The 20,177-nt window shown below is 28.1% G+C and overlaps 2 protein-coding genes across 6 annotated transcripts in view; one reads left to right on the forward strand and one right to left on the reverse strand.

Moving 5' to 3' along the window:
• The window catches only part of LOC118065678 (glutamate receptor ionotropic, kainate 2-like), a 52,383-nt gene extending 42,656 nt beyond the window's left edge, over positions 1–9,727 (forward strand). Inside the window, exons 11-20 of one of the 4 annotated variants that reach the window (XR_004690184.1) lie at positions 1,846–2,049; positions 2,454–2,657; positions 4,294–4,398; positions 5,967–6,227; positions 6,813–7,010; positions 7,391–7,616; positions 7,697–7,861; positions 7,926–8,026; positions 8,196–8,310; positions 8,469–8,552. Coding sequence is in view for 3 of the 4 variants with exons in the window: in XM_035081116.1 (XP_034937007.1) it covers positions 1,846–2,049; positions 2,454–2,657; positions 4,294–4,398; positions 5,967–6,227; positions 6,813–7,010; positions 7,391–7,616; positions 7,697–7,861; positions 7,926–8,026; positions 8,469–8,720; positions 8,809–8,889 (1,797 nt within the window). In the remaining variant the exon portion in view is untranslated. Of the gene's footprint in view, positions 1–1,845; positions 2,050–2,453; positions 2,658–4,293; positions 4,399–5,966; positions 6,228–6,812; positions 7,011–7,390; positions 7,617–7,696; positions 7,862–7,925; positions 8,027–8,195; positions 8,311–8,468; positions 8,721–8,808 lie in introns of those variants that run through there. The other 3 variants (XM_035081116.1, XM_035081131.1, XM_035081122.1) reach the window with 3 other exon arrangements.
• Positions 9,728–12,980: 3,253 nt separating this feature from the next.
• Positions 12,981–20,177, reverse strand: part of Sesn (Sestrin) — a 109,105-nt gene continuing 101,908 nt past the window's right edge. The window contains exons 7-12 of one of the 2 annotated variants that reach the window (XM_035082880.1): positions 16,117–16,287; positions 15,200–15,382; positions 14,883–15,126; positions 14,535–14,800; positions 14,076–14,450; positions 12,981–13,935 (exon numbers count right to left, since the gene is read on the reverse strand). In XM_035082880.1, coding sequence (XP_034938771.1) covers positions 13,849–13,935; positions 14,076–14,450; positions 14,535–14,800; positions 14,883–15,126; positions 15,200–15,382; positions 16,117–16,287 — 1,326 coding nt within the window. In that variant the 3' untranslated portion in view covers positions 12,981–13,848. The remainder of the gene's footprint in view (positions 13,936–14,075; positions 14,451–14,534; positions 14,801–14,882; positions 15,127–15,199; positions 15,383–16,116; positions 16,288–20,177) is intronic. The other variant, XM_035082888.1, reaches the window with a different exon arrangement.

Consider the following 20,177-nt stretch of genomic DNA (forward strand, 5'->3'; position numbering starts at 1 on the left):
AACTACGTATAGCATTTATTCAAAAATAAGTTCATTTATTTCACAATAACTCAAGTATTTTCATGAACTTTGTTATCCAAGTATTGTACATATTATCTGGTTGTGTGTATTTATCATAGAGGGAAAAAATTTATTCTGTAGAGTAATGCGCAAACATGTATCGATCATTGCTCTAATGGTGTTTAGTCTATGCTTGAAGTATTTTATTCAGATAATTTCTACGTATTCCTCGATCTCGTTTAATGCTGTCAAATCTTTTTCATCCGACGGCTCTTCAACTCACTATTGAATTCCCATGTGAATTAAATCGTCTATTGTTCTTCATTTCGTGAGCTCACTTATCTCCAATATTACAACATAAATTAAAAATATTTACATTTTTTTTTAATTTTTTGATATAATCGGTTGGAAGAAAAATATTTAAACGTAAGTGAAGTTGTTGAAGTAGAAATAAAAAAGTAATTAAAAAAATAGAAATGAAAAACAAAGTAAAAACACAGCTTTCGTATATTACCTATCTAAATCTTTGGATTGAACACGAGTTTGTGATGAGTGAGATTCTGGTATCGTTCAGTATGTAGAAAAGTCCAATTGAGTTCGTTAAAATGTAGCAACTCTGTGATTTATAAACCTGAATATCCGATAAGTGCAAAACGAGTCCATTTCATGTCAATTTTGCCAGGTTGTTTTTAAATTAGTTTATAAAAAAAATTAGCAATCATGTTTACTTTACATTTAAAAGCTAATTACTCTTCATCATAAATTTCTCTGTTAAAATTTTTAAATATTTTCTCGTTAGTTAAAATTCATTTATTGAATAAATGAATTTCAAAATATCCTATTCAATCTGTAAAACTCAATTAGTCTAATTATTTTCATTAATCGGAAGGCTTTGAAACAACTCACTAAAATAAATAATTACCCAACTACAGCCATGTGAGGATATATTTTTATAATAAAAATTTTAGCATGACGCTATAATATATTATTACTATTATAAGTATGAACTGAGAACATTTTTTAAAAGTTTTATAATAAATTTTAAAATTTATATTAATATTTTAAGCTGAATAACTCAGTAGTAATATTTATGTTAACTTAGTAGTTGTTGACATAGTTATAAGATAATTTTGATACGGCAAAGTTTATGGTTAGTCTGGTGACTATATACGAGACTTGGGTCCAAACAATACAAAGTTGTCCTTATAATTTACCAGTATACCAATGCATATGGTTCATCTAGCTCAACATACTGTTCAATATTAACTGTACACAACATTTATTAATGTTCAAATACAGTCAAAAGGGAGAATGATTGCAAAATGATAAAATTTTTCCAGTAAGATAAGTTATTTATTTAATTTATATAGTGAATTAAAGCAATATAGTTAGCGATGGAAACATATTTTTGGACATAAAATTCGATATGTGTTTTATTCTCAAGAGAAATGATTTGAATTAGAATTCAAATAACTTGATATTACCAGTACTAGAACCTGCACTTCTACATCATGTTATCTACGATAACTTCATTTCCCTTGGATCCATTTCTGTTCATGAACCATTAAATAAAGCTTGGCTTAAACCCCATAGTAAGGTATAGATAGCAGGTCGAGTACCGATTCCTCGATTACCATAATCTTTTATTCCATGGCCATACTTTTATTTTCAAGCCTAATTCTATTAAAATTGTCTTTAGTTTCATTAGCGTTGCAGAAATTGATAAGTGTTATATCAAGCTATCTACAAGCTTTTATCATCAACTTGACATGATTAGTTAATTATAATAAATTTGATACTCATTAATTATTTTTTGGCATGAATTGCGCAATATATTGAGGACAGGAGAAGCCATACATTATGATGCATCTTGAAAAAAACTACACGGGTAACAATCGGTTTTACGGTTTTTGCGTGGATTTGCTTGAAGCTGTGGCACAAAGGGTAGGCTTCAGTTATCGTTTGGAGCTTGTTGCGGATAAAAAATATGGCGTTAAAGATCCAGAGACTGGCGAATGGAATGGCATCGTCAATGAACTCATGCAACATGTATGCCTTGGTTTGTTTTATTTCAATTATTTCACTTGATCATCAATACCACTATATAAATCCATACTTAGTATAATCATAAATCGTATTTACTTATTAATATTTTATTTGCAAAATTTCCTCTCAATTGTAAAATACAATTAATTACTTACCAATGCCCTAGATTGCTACTAATTCAACTCCTCTTTAGTGTTTAAATATTATTTATTGTTAGCTGATAAAATGTATTATTTTCCCTGCATATTTTCAAAGTAAGTAAGTATAACATGGTTACCTTTGAGTTATGATTAATTGCTTCAACAACAATTCTTGTATTTATTAATACAACCTAAAAAGTCACCATAAAGACGGACGAGAAACTAAAGAAAAACGACGACAGATTCTCTTTTCTTCTCGACCCGTAGGAGCAGCCGTACGTTATGCTGAGGAACTCTGGAAATTTCACCGGTAACGAACGTTACGAGGGATTTTGCATTGATCTACTGAGAGAGATAGCGCGAATGGTGGGATTTGCCTACAAGATTGAGCTTGTGCCGGATGGCAAGTATGGTGTTTACGATTATGAGACTGGCGAATGGAATGGCATAGTTCGTCAATTAATGGATAAGGTAAGTTACGATGAGGAAGCTTTTTTCAACATCTTAATTCATCACTTACTACTTATTTAATTATTATACGACATCCTTTTTCGATAGACTTATATCTATTTGAATATTGAAAAAAAAAATGGACAGAAACCTTTTGTCTTGTTTTCATAGAAGCAACATGGGCTTTGTTTCCGTTTTAGATATCGTAATTCATAAATGTACGAAATAAGGGCTATGGGGTGCACACAGTAGCTTCCGTCGATTCGAATTTCAGATCGGTTATCAACTGATTCACTTTGGTATCGTAACATGAACTGTACTAGTGAGAACAGCAGTGTTTTTGCAATGCAAATGAATCTTCGAGTGAAACGCGGAAATAACACGGTGTGACATCACGTGTAGAGACGGATTGAACTAACACTAGTAGACTTATGTGTATCTAAACGTCAAAATAATTCGAACGATTTGAGTACATCCTATTAACTGTGTCTCTCGAATTGACAAATTTCCATCTATTACACACTTACAGAAAAAATGACCATTCAATTTATTACTTGAACTAATAATATCATTATTTCATTCCTACAAATATCTTTTTCTTCAGCAATAGTTTGCAAATAATATTAAAATAAATTTCCGGTGCGTGCAATACCGAGAAAAATACGTTGGTCCATTTTTCTCTTAGTAGCTGATTAATCGTCTTGGTGATAAAAAATTCGGAATTGCTCGAGCACGAAGGTAACGAGGACTTTTGTTCGAGTGTGACTATGAATTGAGAAAATAATTCCGCAGTGCTCGGCAATCAAGTCGCGAAGTCGCAATTAGAGAGAGGTAACGAAAGAGAAAACTAACGAGTGAGAGCAAGTGGCAAAAGATAGAATTATAAAAGAAAAGAAATTTTCGATTTCATTTCCGAACTGTCCTCGCCATATTCTTCATTTCCTCACGACTACTTTGTCTTGAAAATAACTTATATAATAAAATCAACTTCTCTTAGTCCATAAAAATATTAAATTCTTAGCTTATTTTATAAAATGTAGTCTTTCATGTAGGAAAAAAATATCACTAGACATTGTATTGCGTTCAGTTGAAACATTATTAAAAAAAAAATAAAAAAAATATGCAAATTATTCATAAATAAATCTAAAAAAAATTTTACTTTTCTTTTATAAAAAATGAATCGAAAGAGTTTTGCCTCAAAAGGATAATATTTTAAAATGCTAAAAAATCTTATAAATAAGTGGATCGTTGAGGAAAAATATAACAAGTAAGAGAGTCATTTTTCACCGGCTTAAGAAATTTCAGTCAGCACGTTTCTCTGTCAGATAGAGACCGTATTATATAAAACATAATTCAAAAATGGTTATAATATTTATAAGCTAAAAATATACATCTATATATAAATATTCGAATTTTTTGATAAACATATTTTTTATAATTTAGAACCACTTGGCTTATTTAAGTAATTGCACTCTTGCTTACGTAGAATGCGTGTAGAGCCCTGTAAGTTTTGTCATCTATACTTAATATCATCTACAAAATATTTCATCTACGTGATAATTCTTTTTTAATATTTAACTATTTGTACTTCATTATATCAATGAGTCATCAATATAATTGTTAAGTTAATGTTTTAATGTAAAATGAATTTTTACAGAAAGCAGATCTAGCAGTAGGTTCAATGACCATAAATTATGCAAGGGAGAGTGTAATTGACTTTACGAAGCCATTCATGAACCTAGGAATCTCCATACTCTTTAAGGTAAGTTTCAAGATGATGAAATAAAAAAGGAAATTGATAAAAAAAATTTTCTAAAGTCTTAATCGTCCTGAAAACGCCTAGTGGTCGACAATTACCTACCCTTGATGAATAACTGTCGTGAATTTAAACGAAAAACTTGCAAAAATACTTTTACTTTAAAACTTACTTATGATAAATGGCTTTCAAAAAATACTCTTTCATTTAAACATTTGTCTATACTCAATTAAAAGGTCTAATATTCATGAAATAGTTGTTTACATCAAAAGAAATATCAAATTTGTTCTTAAAAAAGTTTAAATCTGATTGCCCAGTGATTAATTTAAACTTTCTTTAAATATCTTTTGGAAATTAGTAATATAAAGATAATATTACTGTCATCTGTCTGCAATTAAACTTCCCTACTCATTTAATCATGCAATGAAGTCTAAAATATTCTTTATCATCAACGAATTCTGGTTGACCTTTTCATCGTGGAAAATAAATGAGATTGAGCTTAATGGCCTTAGACTATTATGGAACAAGTTATATGGAAATCCAGCTTAGCTCGTCTCAAATTCATTACGGGTACTAATGAAATAATTAAAGTAGATGAGAGAATGATTTCGTGTTAATGACAATTCTGATACAGATATTGATTCAGATAAATCATTTTTTTTTATCACAAATAACTCATTCGAATTCATCGACATGAAAATATTCCTCAATAGTCCATCGATAACCATCAGAGATAATAATATTGATTATAATTTGCTTTAAAAATGGAAAAATCTTGTTAATTGGCTGGTTATAACTAGAACGAAGAAAATAAAATAATGCAATTAATTGAATTTCCTCTTGCAAAAGAAGGGAATTAAAAGTAATCGCATTTAATTATAGAGCTGTTTCTACTTCTTTGAAAATTTCTACGATTGTCAGTACTCGTTTTAGCTTAACTCAAATGAGCTTTTTCACTTCAAAGTGAATTTGACACTATAGATATCAGTTTAATTGCTTTCAAATAATATTCAGTGTATCAGTAAGTTAAAACAGTTTAAAACAAAGTGCACTGTTAATTTGTAATTATGAAAATTAAAAAAAAAAATATATTCTTTTTACATTCCCAGCAAGTGTTCCTGACGATCAATTTTTTGTACATTTTTTTTCTATGGCTGAGTACATTATAATACTGTAGGCTGACATATTTTTTGATATATCAGACTAGTGACTCTTCTTTCATCCATTAAGGTTAGTCGGAAAATAAAAGAAAAATGATCATCCTAGTAGGCAATAATCTATATGTATTTCAAGCTGTATGTTGGCAGTTTGATAAGGGTCTAAACGGTGATAAGACGCTCGATTCGATGTTTTCTTTCATTGTTATGATAAACCTGTTATTTATTACGCCGATAAAAATTCCTAAATTAACTCCAACTGGAATAACTTCAGAATAGTTTCATAAATAAATTATGGGGAGACTATCAACTGAAATAATAGGGCTTCAGCTTTTTTATTAGATAATTAATCAAAAAATGACTGAATATAATTACGATTAAGGAACAGTAATATATGATAAATGATTTTTTTTCCAGGTACCAACCAGTCATCAGGCTCGACTCTTCTCATTTATGAATCCTTTGGCGATAGAAATTTGGTTATACGTTCTTGCTGCCTACGTTTTGGTTTCTGTAACAATGTTCGTCGTTGCGCGATTCAGCCCCTACGAATGGAATAACCCACATCCGTGTCATTCGGGTCCAACGGAAATCGTTGAGAATCAATTCTCCTTGGCTAATAGTTTCTGGTTCACCATTGGAACGCTGATGCAGCAAGGCAGCGATCTCAATCCAAAGGTATTTGAAGTTTCTTTGTTTTTTTTCGAAATAAAGAAATTCGTAATCATCAGTATTTTTATGTTCTAAACTCGTTCTGATAATACTGAATAAAAATTTTTTTTAAATCCAATAACTGTTAATAAATCCATTATTCAATGTCTGGATGAAAGAAAAAATAAATCCTTTTAAATAATTTTTGGGGATCAATTTTTTTATTTCGAATGAACATTCGTAAGAATTTAACAAAAATTTATATAACAGTTTTCAACTATTATTCATTCACCATTGTATGTAGAATAATAAAGGATTAGATTCTATAAAGCTTAATATATTGAATGTGAAAAAAAAATAAAACTTCCGTGGAAAAAATTTGCAAAAATAGGGATATTGATTATATTGCTGAACGAAAAAGCGAACAAATAAGAAAAACATTCTCCACAACAATATATCTTTAGTAAAATATTCTAGACGTGCCGTTTAGCAATTTACTTTGTTATACGTCTCAAAAGAATTTCTCTTCAGACATAAAATTGTCATCATTTTTTTTTATATACATTTTTACTGTAATTTTACCAATAAAAAAAATACCTTTTATAATTGAAGGCTACAAGTACACGAATTGTTGGGGGAATATGGTGGTTCTTCACGTTGATAATAATTTCCTCATACACCGCCAACCTTGCTGCCTTTTTGACAGTAGAAAGAATGATAACGCCAATCGAAAATGCAGAAGATCTTGCTGGACAAACTGATATTACATATGGAACTCTAGAGAGTGGCAGCACCATGACATTTTTCCGGGTAATTAAACTTCAATACTATCATAGAGACCTTTTTTTATTTATTCGAACGATATTTGTTAAACACAGCATAACGAATGAAAATTTATTGATATACATTCATTATGAATACATGTAATATGGTATTATTATTCATCATTATATAAATAATATTTTCATTTAATTGGGAATAAATTTAATTGAAGTAAAATGTATTAATTAATTTTTATATCAATTTTATTCGACGACTGAAAAGTTTATATCAGTGTCAATCGTACTTTTTAATTGGAAATTAAAATAAATTTTGGGGATATATTTGTATAAAATAAATTAGAAGCATACAGATCAATTAAGTTGTATTAATAATTGACAATGAATAATAAAATTAATATTATATTTCAGGATTCGATGATTGAAACATACAAAAAAATGTGGAGATTTATGGAAAATAAAAAACCTTCGGTTTTTGTATCAACATATGAAGAAGGGATTCAGCGTGTTTTGCAAGGTGATTATGCATTTCTTATGGAATCCACGATGCTGGATTACATTGTACAACGAGATTGTAATCTTACACAAATTGGTGGACTGCTTGACAGTAAAGGATACGGAATCGCAACACCTATGGGTAACAATTAATCATAATGTAACATATAAACTTATATGAAAGTAGAATATGAATTTTATTCAATTTATTTCATGAACCAGGCTCGCCATGGCGTGATAAAATCTCACTTGCCATACTGGAGCTCCAAGAAAAAGGTGAAATTCAAATGCTGTATGATAAATGGTGGAAAACCCCAGGAGACACATGTATGAGAACTGAGAAGGGAAAAGAGAATAAAGCTAATGCATTGGGAGTAGCTAATATCGGTAAGTTATTATAAAATTGTTTATAAAATTTATATATTCTAAGCATATACATCATTTCATACAGGTGGAGTATTTGTCTTCCTTTTATGTGGACTTGCATTTGCTGTACTGGTGGCAATTTTTGAATTTTGCTATAACTCCAAGAAAAATTCAATTCCTGAACGGGTAAGCTGACATTAACTTTAAACTAATGAGAGAAAGTTACAGAAACCTTTTCTGATACATTCAATATTCAAGCATGTTTCAATGACATAAATCATAAATATTATCCAGCATGGGTTGTTGATATTATTTAAATTATCTATCCGATCAATTGATTCATACATTGTTACAGCTGTGAATAATTTTTCTTGTCAAAATTATTTTGATTGCATGAACATACAAGCATGAACTCATCGATTGAAACATGTAGTTGATCTACTACATTCAGAAACTTAGTCTCAGGACAGGTAAGCTTAAATAATATTATTTTTCTTGCATGGAAATTTTTTTTTTAATTTTCTTGTAGTAATTAGTGATTACTTTCAGGATAATAGAATAGTTAATACTTTACATTAAATATAATATTTTCAATGCTAATGCTAATGAAATCTTTATTGGATTTTAGTCGACGTCATCAGTGCAACCACCACCAACATGCTTAGAATCATTGCAAGCTATTCCACAAGGTACTCAACAACAACCACAGAACCAGCAATCAGAATCTCTGTGTACAGAAATGGCACGTGAATTGTGTCGGGCGTTACGCTGTCACACGTCGTCTCGTAGGAGACAAGTATGTGGAAAATGTTCGACCTATACAGTAGGCTATCCGCTGGATAATCCCGCTACAAATCCTCTTAATGGGATACGATCTCAGGTAAATTGATACCGATTTTTTTTTAATCATTCTTAACAACTACTAATACAATTGATTTCACAATATTTAATTATTATTTTTATTTCAGCGAAACAGCATAGGAGTATCCGGTGAATTATTACCGGCTCATATTCACGTTCATCATCACACTCCACACGAAAATAATTAGCATCTAATGTCAACGTTATTCGTCTGATGATAATGAATGCCTAACTGTTAATAATTCGTTCGAAATCTTGAACATTGAAAGTATTTTTTCTTGGTGTAGTAACTCAATGAATTAGCAACGGAACTTCATAATCAAAAACACAAAAAATCAGAGATTTTCGGGGACCAGTAAGATCATAAAAAAAGAGCTTTGACAATTTCATCTTTTAAAATAAGAAGAACTAGATGTACAAATTCATAAAAATATGGTAGTGAAGCACATATTCGATCAAATAGAGTTTTATATAACAGTACCATGTATTTGTGCGTGTAAAATGTAAATGAGATATAATATTTAAATTTAATAATACACAATATAGATAAATAATGTTAGCTTTAGTTTAAAAGAAAAATAAATATCAATAAAGTATTCATTTTTCTTCTATATCAATATCAATTTCTTTAAAAAATTTCCATTATCAGTACAAAGTAACATACAATTGAGATAGATTTAAAATATCACGCACAAAATCGTGGTACTACCGTTCAATACGATTTTCGATCGTATTTATATGGCTTCGTACCACTAGTAGCTTCTTTTAAAATGTAATTAGTTATCACAGAGGTATCATTGATACAATCTACTGATCCTCGTTAATTTAAAATAACTAAATAAGTATTGAATTTTTGCACGGTTTATTATGTAAAGTTTGCACTGACTTCTTTCAAGGATCTTAAGCCAAATTCAAAAGTAACAAGCATGTCCAAGTACTTTGTAAATAAAATGAATGTACAGTACGTACATTAGGTGTAAACATAACTAGCTAGTAATTAATTTTGAAATAAAAAAAATTGTTTAATGTTTGATGTCCTTCTTCGTGTACACAAATTTAGATGCTAAATAAATATTCATAAATAAAAAAGAATCCAATGATAATTCGTGAATAAAACTCTTAACACGACAATAATTACTTTTTTTTATATAACATCATTTATTAAGAGATAAAATAAATGACAAATAACATATTGTTTATATGAAACTATAACATTTTTTTAATGTTCATTATTTGTTACGATATAAAAGAAATCACATCATGAACGACCCTTCATGTATAACCATACATTTTTTTCAACTCGAATCTTTGATAACTACTTTTTTAACAATAAATATGTTTATTTTGTATTGAATTTTATTGACAAAGTGATGTTTAATTGGTTCTATTTTTTTCTACAGTCTATGACAAGATCAAGCAATGACCGCAAGCTTGATCTAGGCATAAAAAACTGTAGATAAAATAAATCATGACTCAGTAGATGTAAACTGAATCAGTAACTTTCGAATCAGTTATATTAGTAGTTTAGATTCGAATTGTAAATTACACTTTCTTTAATTAAATCTCTTCATTAAAGAAGGGCCTCATCGAATCACTTGAATTATCACACGATCACTCTTATAGTGGTATGTATTACAATTATTAATTAATATGCTTTGTGACTCGGAGGAGGTGATTAACAAATTAACAATTAATTTTTCTTCTTACAGTGACAACTTCGTCCATTATACATTTTTTGTTTAATTTTCTTATTCTTTACTTATATTTCGAGACACTTCTGTACTAGAATTTGACTTTTCATATTGCCATTAATTTACAATAATATCGATAAATTATTATATGATAGCATCAGATTATTATTACAACTAAGAAATTGTTTTTTGAATTAAATATTTTATATACTGTTATTAAACAATAATATTTCTGGCCAAATCATTACAATAAAATATGATATTAACTATAATGAATTAATAGTGATACTTTTTTCTTAATTGATAATAGACATTTCCAAAATATATATTATTTCCATACAGTAATACAATTTTCTTTTTACTTCCTCCTCCGAAATAATCATTTCATCATCACTCGTCATTATCAATACACCATATTCACTTATTTAATATAAACAATAGAGAACTATTCTATTATACTTTGACATTAAAAACCCCGTTAAAAACTCACTCACAATTATCGATACGTTTTTAACTATTAAATTCACTGCAGTAACGTTCTCATAACTTCCAAAAAAGCTTTACATGCCTTTGTATATGTAGAAAGACCTACGAATATATATATTTATTATACGAAATTAATGTTTTAATGACATCTTTCATTCAGTCCCTCGAAGAGATCATTTCACGAGTAGTGTTGAGATCACTTTACGTTTGATCACAAAGTAAAGATACTCATCACTGAGTCTCGTATTCATGTTCATACGTCTTAAATTAAAAATACGTTCTGCGAAATCTCCGCAGAAGTTTGACAAATTGCCAATAAGGGACTGATTTGTACAGAAAAAATTGGTACAATGAAAAATAATAATCATGGTAAGAATAATTAATTATAATAATAGAAGCAGTATAAATATAGAATTAATGGTGAAAGTTAAAGAAATGTTTGAATGAAGTTGTATGAATCAAAATATGAAAAAAACACGACAACTTAAAAACGTAAAACACGAGTAGGAGAAAACATTAATTATAAACATTATAAACAAATAAAAATGAAAGCCCTAGTAATTATACATATTATTTTTGAAGCGGAATATTATTCGAAGAACTTAAAAAAATTTTGATAATATTTTGATGCAAGTACCTCTTCTTTAATATGTCAACTGTTATTTGTTATCTCCGTCGTATTGTTTACAAATAAATTTAATTGAAAATATAAAAAATTTGATTAACTCAAGTAATAATTTGTGTCCTCTCTATGTTTTGATACTGCCTTGCTGTTAAACTTTATATCATTCAAATGAAATAAATGTTAACAAAAAGTCGAAATTATAGAGAAGAATTATTAATAAAACATCTATAAGATAGTTTACATTCAATACTGTTATTTCGGATTTTATAAATTTTATTGAAAATTTATTAACTGAAAGTGTATTCGCCACTAAAAATCAAAAGATTGATATCATTTATCGCGGCACATTGAGAATAAAATTCGTTCTATGAAAAGCGTCTATAGTGTCTAAGTGTCATATTCCATAATCTTCTTTTTGATATGTAGATGTTATCTATGACAAATATGCGATATATTATTTTAATTATCGCAGCAATTGATAAAATTGTTACACAGTTTTTTTAATTTCTCTGCGTAGACTAATAAATTTAATTAATTTTGAAATTCTTATCACTTGTCATTGCTTGGCGTTTTGACTTTTACAATTCTTCCGTTTTACCAAATACCACACAAGTTAATCTAAGTAGCGCATATGCATAATTTTTTATCTGTAAAGACGGTTTTTCAGTTTTAATGCGACATATCTTCAACGATCTGTTTTATATATCATATCTCAATAATGCTCAGTATATATATATATATATATATATATATATATATATTATATTTTTTATATACATATGTTTATAGGCGATCACAGATCATAAATAATTCGTGTGTATGCATTGTGTTGTGTAAATTTACTTTAGTAGTTTTTATTATGATTCTCATAGATTTGATTTTAATTTGAATGATAATTCTTTTTAGTTTTTTACTTTTTTATCTATTGATATCTAAGACGTTAATAAAATTTTTTGCTCCCAAAATTTATATTTAATATTTACTTTTCGAAGCAATTTTTACTCCACAAGTAGCATACTCACGTTACAACTATATCAAATAGGAGCTAAAGCTCACCGTGTGACTAAATCTTGTCAGTTGTCTCTCAATTATACTTTCTTATTCTATATTCAGTTAATGAATTTTATATCAAAGGCATGAATATTCGTTGAGACGCAACTTTATTGATGTTTTGTTGTGAGGTGCTAATTTCATTACATTTCAATATTTCCCGAAATCAATATGTGCAATTATTTGTGTTTCATATGCAATTATATCATATTCTTTCTTATTATTTACATTAGCTCATATTTATCTGACCTACGCAGTATTTGAATTTCTGGGGATAATTTTGTTTGAAATAGAGAGAAATTTGTTTTCACGGTCCAAAAAAAAAATGTCCATACAACCATTTCCGGTACTTTCTTAAAAAAATAACATTTATAATATCTCCTCATTATAATGTAAATCTTTCTTTTATATAAATAAAAATAGTTATCATATAAATATATTATATATATATGTATATAGATAGATCTATATTTTAAATGATAAAAACAAAGAGGCGAAAATTTATAATTTAATTATATACTAATGAATTACGAAAACAATTAAACAAAATCTTTATATCACGTCAAATAGAGAATATACATTTAATTTATGTACAAATTGATAAAGTCCCATTGTTCTTTTAAAGGGGAAAAATTTTTTTGGCCGTTTATTACAGCCTTTATAAGATTTTACTCTAACTTTTAAATAGATTATATCATTTTTTTCAAATATTGTTAGAATATTCATTAATCTGATTTTTAAAAAAAATTAAATTATACTTTTTTTTTCAACGAATGGCAATCAATGAAAAAAAATATTGAACTATAATACGAATGGCATAAAAAAGTACGTTTCACATATTTAATAAAAGAAAATTTCATACTTAAAAAATCGGGTTTTTTGTTTATGTATCTCAGATCTTAAGAAAGCTCAATTTTCATATTTAATTCACTAAGTAAAAATGTCTTTAAAAGAATAGTTCAAAAAATTTAGGTTTAAAGTACGAAAATTTTCTTTTTTCTATTCCGCTGACCTCTGATAGTTGCGTGCATTTTTACTTAATTACTTTTATGCTGATTAAATTCAGGTAATCTTATCGACCCTCACTAGGCATATGAAAATGATATCACTGTAGTAATAGTAGTGTCTGATGAATTTCCTCTTCTGCGTAGAAGTATCAATTCTTCTTGGATAGTCTTCATTACTCCATGACTTGTGAATTCTCAAAGAATCAAGAAGCGATTTCTTAAACAATCGCACAGTAGAGTTGTAGACAAACTGACCAGTTCTGAATAAACTCGTAAATAAGTTTATTTTTAAGTCATATATCGCATTACTGCACGTAAAGCGTATAATAATTCCGCCTGCATGCGAGCCTCAAGGATCATTAAATTTACATGAACCTAGAATAAGGTAAAGTATCTAATATTAAATCTGTATACTTAAATAAATACTTTCTAATTAATATACATAATCTAAATTCTATTAAGAAGATTAAGATAAAAGTATTTTTTATGTTAAATGTATGGTAGGTAAAATTTACCTTTTCACTATGTTTGAACTCTTTCATGACTCGATCATAATCTCTTTTTGTAACACGCTCTGGATAACAAACTGCACTCTTGATGAATGTTTTTAAGCTACGTTCAAGAAGCTGATTGACCTCGTTATAGTCATAATCATCATGTCTGATACCAAACATACACTGAATGTAATTCCAAATAGCTCGTCTAAATCGTGATGTATCAACTTTGTTATGTGTCCCCATAGTGTAATAGGTAAGATTGTAAGCTGTTTTAAATTTATCATCCAGTAGATTACCAACATCATTATATAGACGATTTACTAAAGAATAACCATGATCATCCCAAGAGTAGTCTTGCACTCGGAACGTCGGAATATCATTCAATTGACCTCGCTGTACAATGAATATTACGACATAAGTACATGCACTTTTGATAGAGTTACTTTAAAATTTATTCAAAATGAATAGATTGCTTACCTTGGCGAAATCTTGGTATATAAAAGTAGGATCTTCGATGAAAGGTCCAATATCAGAATCCAGCGAAAAACTACCCCTCTGCGGAGCCGCTGCCAATTCAGCAGACTGCGTTTCAACTGATTCAAATCTTTTTGACAACTCTTCTTGTGTTATCTGATACGACTCTGACTTTTCTGATAAATGTTTCATTCGTTCCATTAAAGTTTCAACTCCAACCTCTTGTTCACCAACTATACTTGGTGAAGATGGCGGTGATTGGATTTTATCTAAAATGAATATTGAAATTTAGCATTGCTCTTCTAAAGCCTATATTTTCAGATGATTGGTTTAATATTATTGAAAACTTACCAGTCTTGCCACCGCTACTAGGAATTTTTTTCGGACTACTAGATACCAGCTTGTCTTTGGCAAGTTGTACATTATTACTATTGGCTTGAATATTTTCCTTGTATTGATAACTTGTAACATTGTCAAGTTCTTCATTGATTCCGCAAGAAAATACAAATGATGATAAAGAATGAAAATGAGCTAACAAAACTATCGCATGAACCACCTCGGCAAGAGACCAACTATCTGTTCCTTTTGTGAGTTTCTGAGATAATAAATAATTTATTATTAATAAATGAATAAATAATGATTAATAATTTCTGCAAATGAATATTTACCTCTATGTGAGTTTTATTTAACAACCAGGGCCTATGTGCAAGAATTTTGTTGATTTCATATAGATTTTGTAGCTTATTTGGTATAGATCTCAGTCCTTGTAACCATGAAGGATCTCCGCCCTGCAGAAGAAACTCTCCTTTTTGCAAATTAATTATATAACTACATTGATGTCTACCAGCAGCCTGCAAAATATAAATGAAAGTTAATTTACATGGATCTAGATTTAATTATTGTAATAATAATTTAATAAAAATTGCCAAATAATAGAAAAAAAAAATGTTATAAGACATTTCATGTTCAAGATAAATAGTGCAATAAAATCTTAATGACATTTGATTGACATTATGTAAGGCTATTTAACTTCTTGGGCTTTTTAATGGATTTATTTTTATCATCAAAGACTTTGAAAAAAATATTAGAGAAAGTGTTATTATGCAAAATTGTGTACACCTACGTTATCAGTGATAATATTATTGATAACCTCGGCTTTTGCAACGAGCATAATGATTAAGTACCGTAGAGATTCGATATTCATGTCAATGAAACAAATAGCTGATTGCACAGACTACATTGCAATTTTTTTTACGTTTACTGCAGAAAAAAAAAATTTTTTTATCAGAATTTTTTTCAAAGTCCTCATTATTTTTAGATCATACGCGTGTAGTATTTATCTCTCTTATTTTTTAGAACTCTCCCTCAGCGATGCTGCAACTATTTTTAGCAACTCTTTCAGTTAGACTGTATCACTATAGAGATAACGATTCGACTTTATTAAATAAACTTCAATGAATAAACGACTTATTGATCAAATGCTACTTAGTAATCATTAATTTTTTCGTCACTCATAAGAATAGACCTGTTGAAACTTGAACTTGATATTTTTAGTACTACCGGAAATGAAACCTGCAATACTAACCATAATAGCGATCAGATGTCGATATTCAAAGGATAGTGGTCCGTCTCCTCGCAGGATAAAATGTTGTGTTTTAAGGAAGTGCTCCAAATACGTAGGATGCGATGACATTACTCGAGATATATGATCCAGTCGATTGTTCTGTAGAAAAGCATCCATTAATAACATGTGCGTCTGTAACAAAAATTTTTTAACATTAATCATGGTTGATAACAGTAACAATTATAATTTAAAAAGTTTTAATTTATAAAAATATATATAATTGTATTTTATTAAGGCTATCAACATCACACTCAAAAACCAGGCAACACATTCTGCTGTTTATCCTTTAAATTCCCTTTTTAAAAAAAAAATTATTTGACAGTTTCATCATTTAGTCACAAATATATTTCCTACATGATCTTCGTCCTAAATATTTGATTACAAGAACCGGTTCTTTTTGGAGGTCAAGAAACATTAAAGATATAAATAAATTTGCACGAAAATATTAGTGAAAATTTCTCCTGTTAAATGAAAGAGAAAGAAGAAATAAGGTTCATCGATCGGTGAAAAAAAAAATGCATAAAGGATAAAAAGTATCAATTTTTATCTTTCGATTATGTGATTACATCATGTTTATGAAGCTTGATTGTTCTAAAGTATATTGATGAGTACTTTAATTTTATTCTCATGTGAGTAATAGTTATATGAGCATCTATGGTACTAAATCAAATTTACGTGTCATTGCAGTTTACTGACGTTTAGATTATACTCTCATAAACTGTAAATTGTATACAGTTATCAATTAGCAACGCATACAGGAAAAGAAAACAAGATTACATTATGTGAAATAAAATTAATCACAAGAGTTGATATATTAAAGATAACATTCATACAAGTTTGTCGGTTATTTAAAAGTTGTATGCTTTTCAACTATAAAAATGATGATTACTGATACTTAAAAGCTTGAAGATGCAACGTTACATCAACATTATTCAAAGAAATCATTGTAATGATGAAACTTTATTTAAAAAAACAATTTTTTGCTATTTTTGCTAAAATGCTTATTTCTTCTGAATGATGATTATTTCAATTTCAAGAATTCATTGTAATAACTAATTGATCTAATTACTTAGAAAATCTGCAATTGTGTAAACATTACCATATACTGAACTTTAGAAATCATATCAAATGCTATTTGTATAAATCAAACTTAATTTACACTAACGCAAGCGCAACTATGTCATCACAAGCGGCCTTGTACATGGTCGACGAACCCCAAGCTGATTTGCTCGTTATGAATCTCCAGACTGAGTTGCGCGTTGCAAATAATTGACGGATACATCAACGAATACGACATCTATACTGACTTGAGACCTAATTATGAGTCATTTAACATAATGTAATACTTCGAAAATGATTATATATTTTATCTTATTTTTGATGATTGTTTTGGTAGGTCGTGAATTTAAGTATTTCCGTAAAACACACCAAAACTATTCAATATATATACGTTAAATATTTATTAATGGTTTTTTCAATATTTATCAATAAATAATTATTTATTGAAATGAAAAAATATTTCTTTTAAGATAAAAATTATTTATTTTCTGATATTAAATTCAAGTGAATTTTAAAATGTATTTTTTTTAAACATGAGATTTATTAATTGAGAAAAATACCCAAATAAAAAAACTTACAAATTCATATCTGTCCTTATTAAGATTACGTATTGGAAAAATAAGAATTTATCAATGTATGATAATTTTATTTTCAATGATAATCAATAAATTCAAATAAAAGATAAAGAGAAATATGAAAAACAATAAAAAATTGATAAAACGCTAGGTTAAACACCCACGATACTCTTTTTAAAATTTATCATATAATTAAATATTGAGAGAATGTGAAATTTTTACATACATTATTATAATGCCTACGTCAAACGATAAAAAAAAACACAGCATCACTAATATTGCTCAATTTATAGATACAATATTGGCATGCGTTGTTATTTAGTACTCATGATTGTTGAATAAAATGTAAGCAACGAGGCAAACAAAGCATCACAGAGATAAACTACGAGAAAAATACTCCGAAAAAATATCTTCAATAATGATATGCTTTAATTTATTATAAAATGAAAAACATGGGATAATAATGATTTAAAATATCAATTATTGAATATAGTTATATTTGACGTGCGAATTAATGATAATAGTGATCTAAATATTTAAAAATGTTCACCTTTGTGATGAAGTCATGAACAGTCAGCGCTGAAAGCTTTGATAAAAGTCTGTTTGCTTGAAATATGTCAAACAAACAACTTTATAAATTTTAATAAATCTTTAACTTCATCGTTATCAAGAATAAAATGTATAAATGAATAAATAGCAGTAAGATGCATCTAATCTATGTTTTTACTATTTTTGATTAAAACTAGATTGACTTATGTGGCTAAAAAAAATTAGAAATGAGTCAAGAAACAAGCCAAAATAATTATGACTAATAAGTATAATCAAACTATCTCTCTCATTTGTGTTTGTTCAAGATAATTCTAAAATTGAATTTAAGGTAAGTCATGGTAAAATATTCAAGGTAACCTTTTTCAACGATAAAATGTGTTTCAATGATTTAAATTATTATCAGATTTACTGCGTGTAAACGAGTGTTTTTTAACCATTATCTTAAGTAAAAAAAAAAAAGAAAAAGAAAAACAGCCAAATAAACTCTCACATGTAGACATTGAACATAAAGAAGAGGAGATGAAGAATTGGAAAAAGATCTAGTCTACGAGAACCAGATGTTATACTTGATATAATGAACACTCAATTCTAGCATTCTGTTCCTTATAACATATAGTACTTCAAACGCTAATTATAAACGAATAGAAGAAATAAACCAGTAACACATAGAAAAATAGTCAAACCGCCTTCCTTACCGATACTTCTCCAATAAGATAAAAACTTTGACCTCATTTTTATTTATTTTTTTTTCTAATCAATGATCAAATATGGGTTTGCTCTGCAATCAGATACTTGAAAAATGTGTAATCTTTTTTATCAATAAAATGAAGATGATATAAGACCATTGATGTTTTAAAGATTGATTTTTTTACTAAAGTATGAACTCAACTCTTTTTTTGCATTTGCAAGATTACTTTTTTTTTTTTAATTGACTAAATAAAAATATACCGAGTTTGAGAAAGCAAAAAAGTGATATAAAAATTAGAATAAAAATACATTTATTTTACTGTGACGCAATTTACTGACCAACCCCTGATAGTTGGTTGGATTGTGGATATGATATTTCACGACATAACATAGAAAATAGAAAAATATATAGAGGGTGGAAAAACAAAAGAAACAAAATGTATAAAGCTTCCGTGTTTAGCCAAGCATGAAGACAATAGTAATGACGATTGAATCAAATTAAAATTACGCTTCCTGCTTGAAATCTCAACTAAGTATCATGAATATGTAAATCACTAGTTTTTTTCCTGACACATCAAGTTCACCAACAAAAAACAACATTATTGTTTATTTGATACTTCCAAAACTTAATAACTACATAGATAACAATGTTTTTTCACAACTTCTTTTCAGAAAATACTTTTAAACAATCAGTATGAGTAATATATTATTATTTATTTAAAAAAACAAGTCTACCTTCGAAAAATATGAAAAAAAAATATTAACATAACAAATGGTGATTATTCAATTAAGAATTTCATAAAAAAACACAGAGTTGTACAATCATTTGTTGTCAAAATGAAAAATAACTGACGTATTTTAAACAATTTATTTTTTTTTTTAACTTGAATGATTTTTTAATGTTTTTTAGATTATTACTTTTAAAAATCCATTATTTGATAATTAAAGTAAATTAATGATTTTCTGACACGATTGTTTGGAACAACGATATTCAGTGTACTAAATAAAATATTTAAAAAACAAATCATTCTCCATACAATTCAGGTAAATTAATTTTATCTAAAATTTAATATTTATAGATTTTGCATTGTAAGGTGACTAATCACCTATAAAAACTAATTAATCAAATTTATTAGGACTTTTAAAAGCAGT

This window comes from Chelonus insularis, unplaced genomic scaffold (genome assembly GCF_013357705.1).
Source record: "Chelonus insularis isolate UGA/USDA-ARS -01 unplaced genomic scaffold, ASM1335770v1 contig_121_pilon, whole genome shotgun sequence".
Taxonomy (NCBI): Eukaryota; Metazoa; Arthropoda; class Insecta; order Hymenoptera; family Braconidae; genus Chelonus; species Chelonus insularis.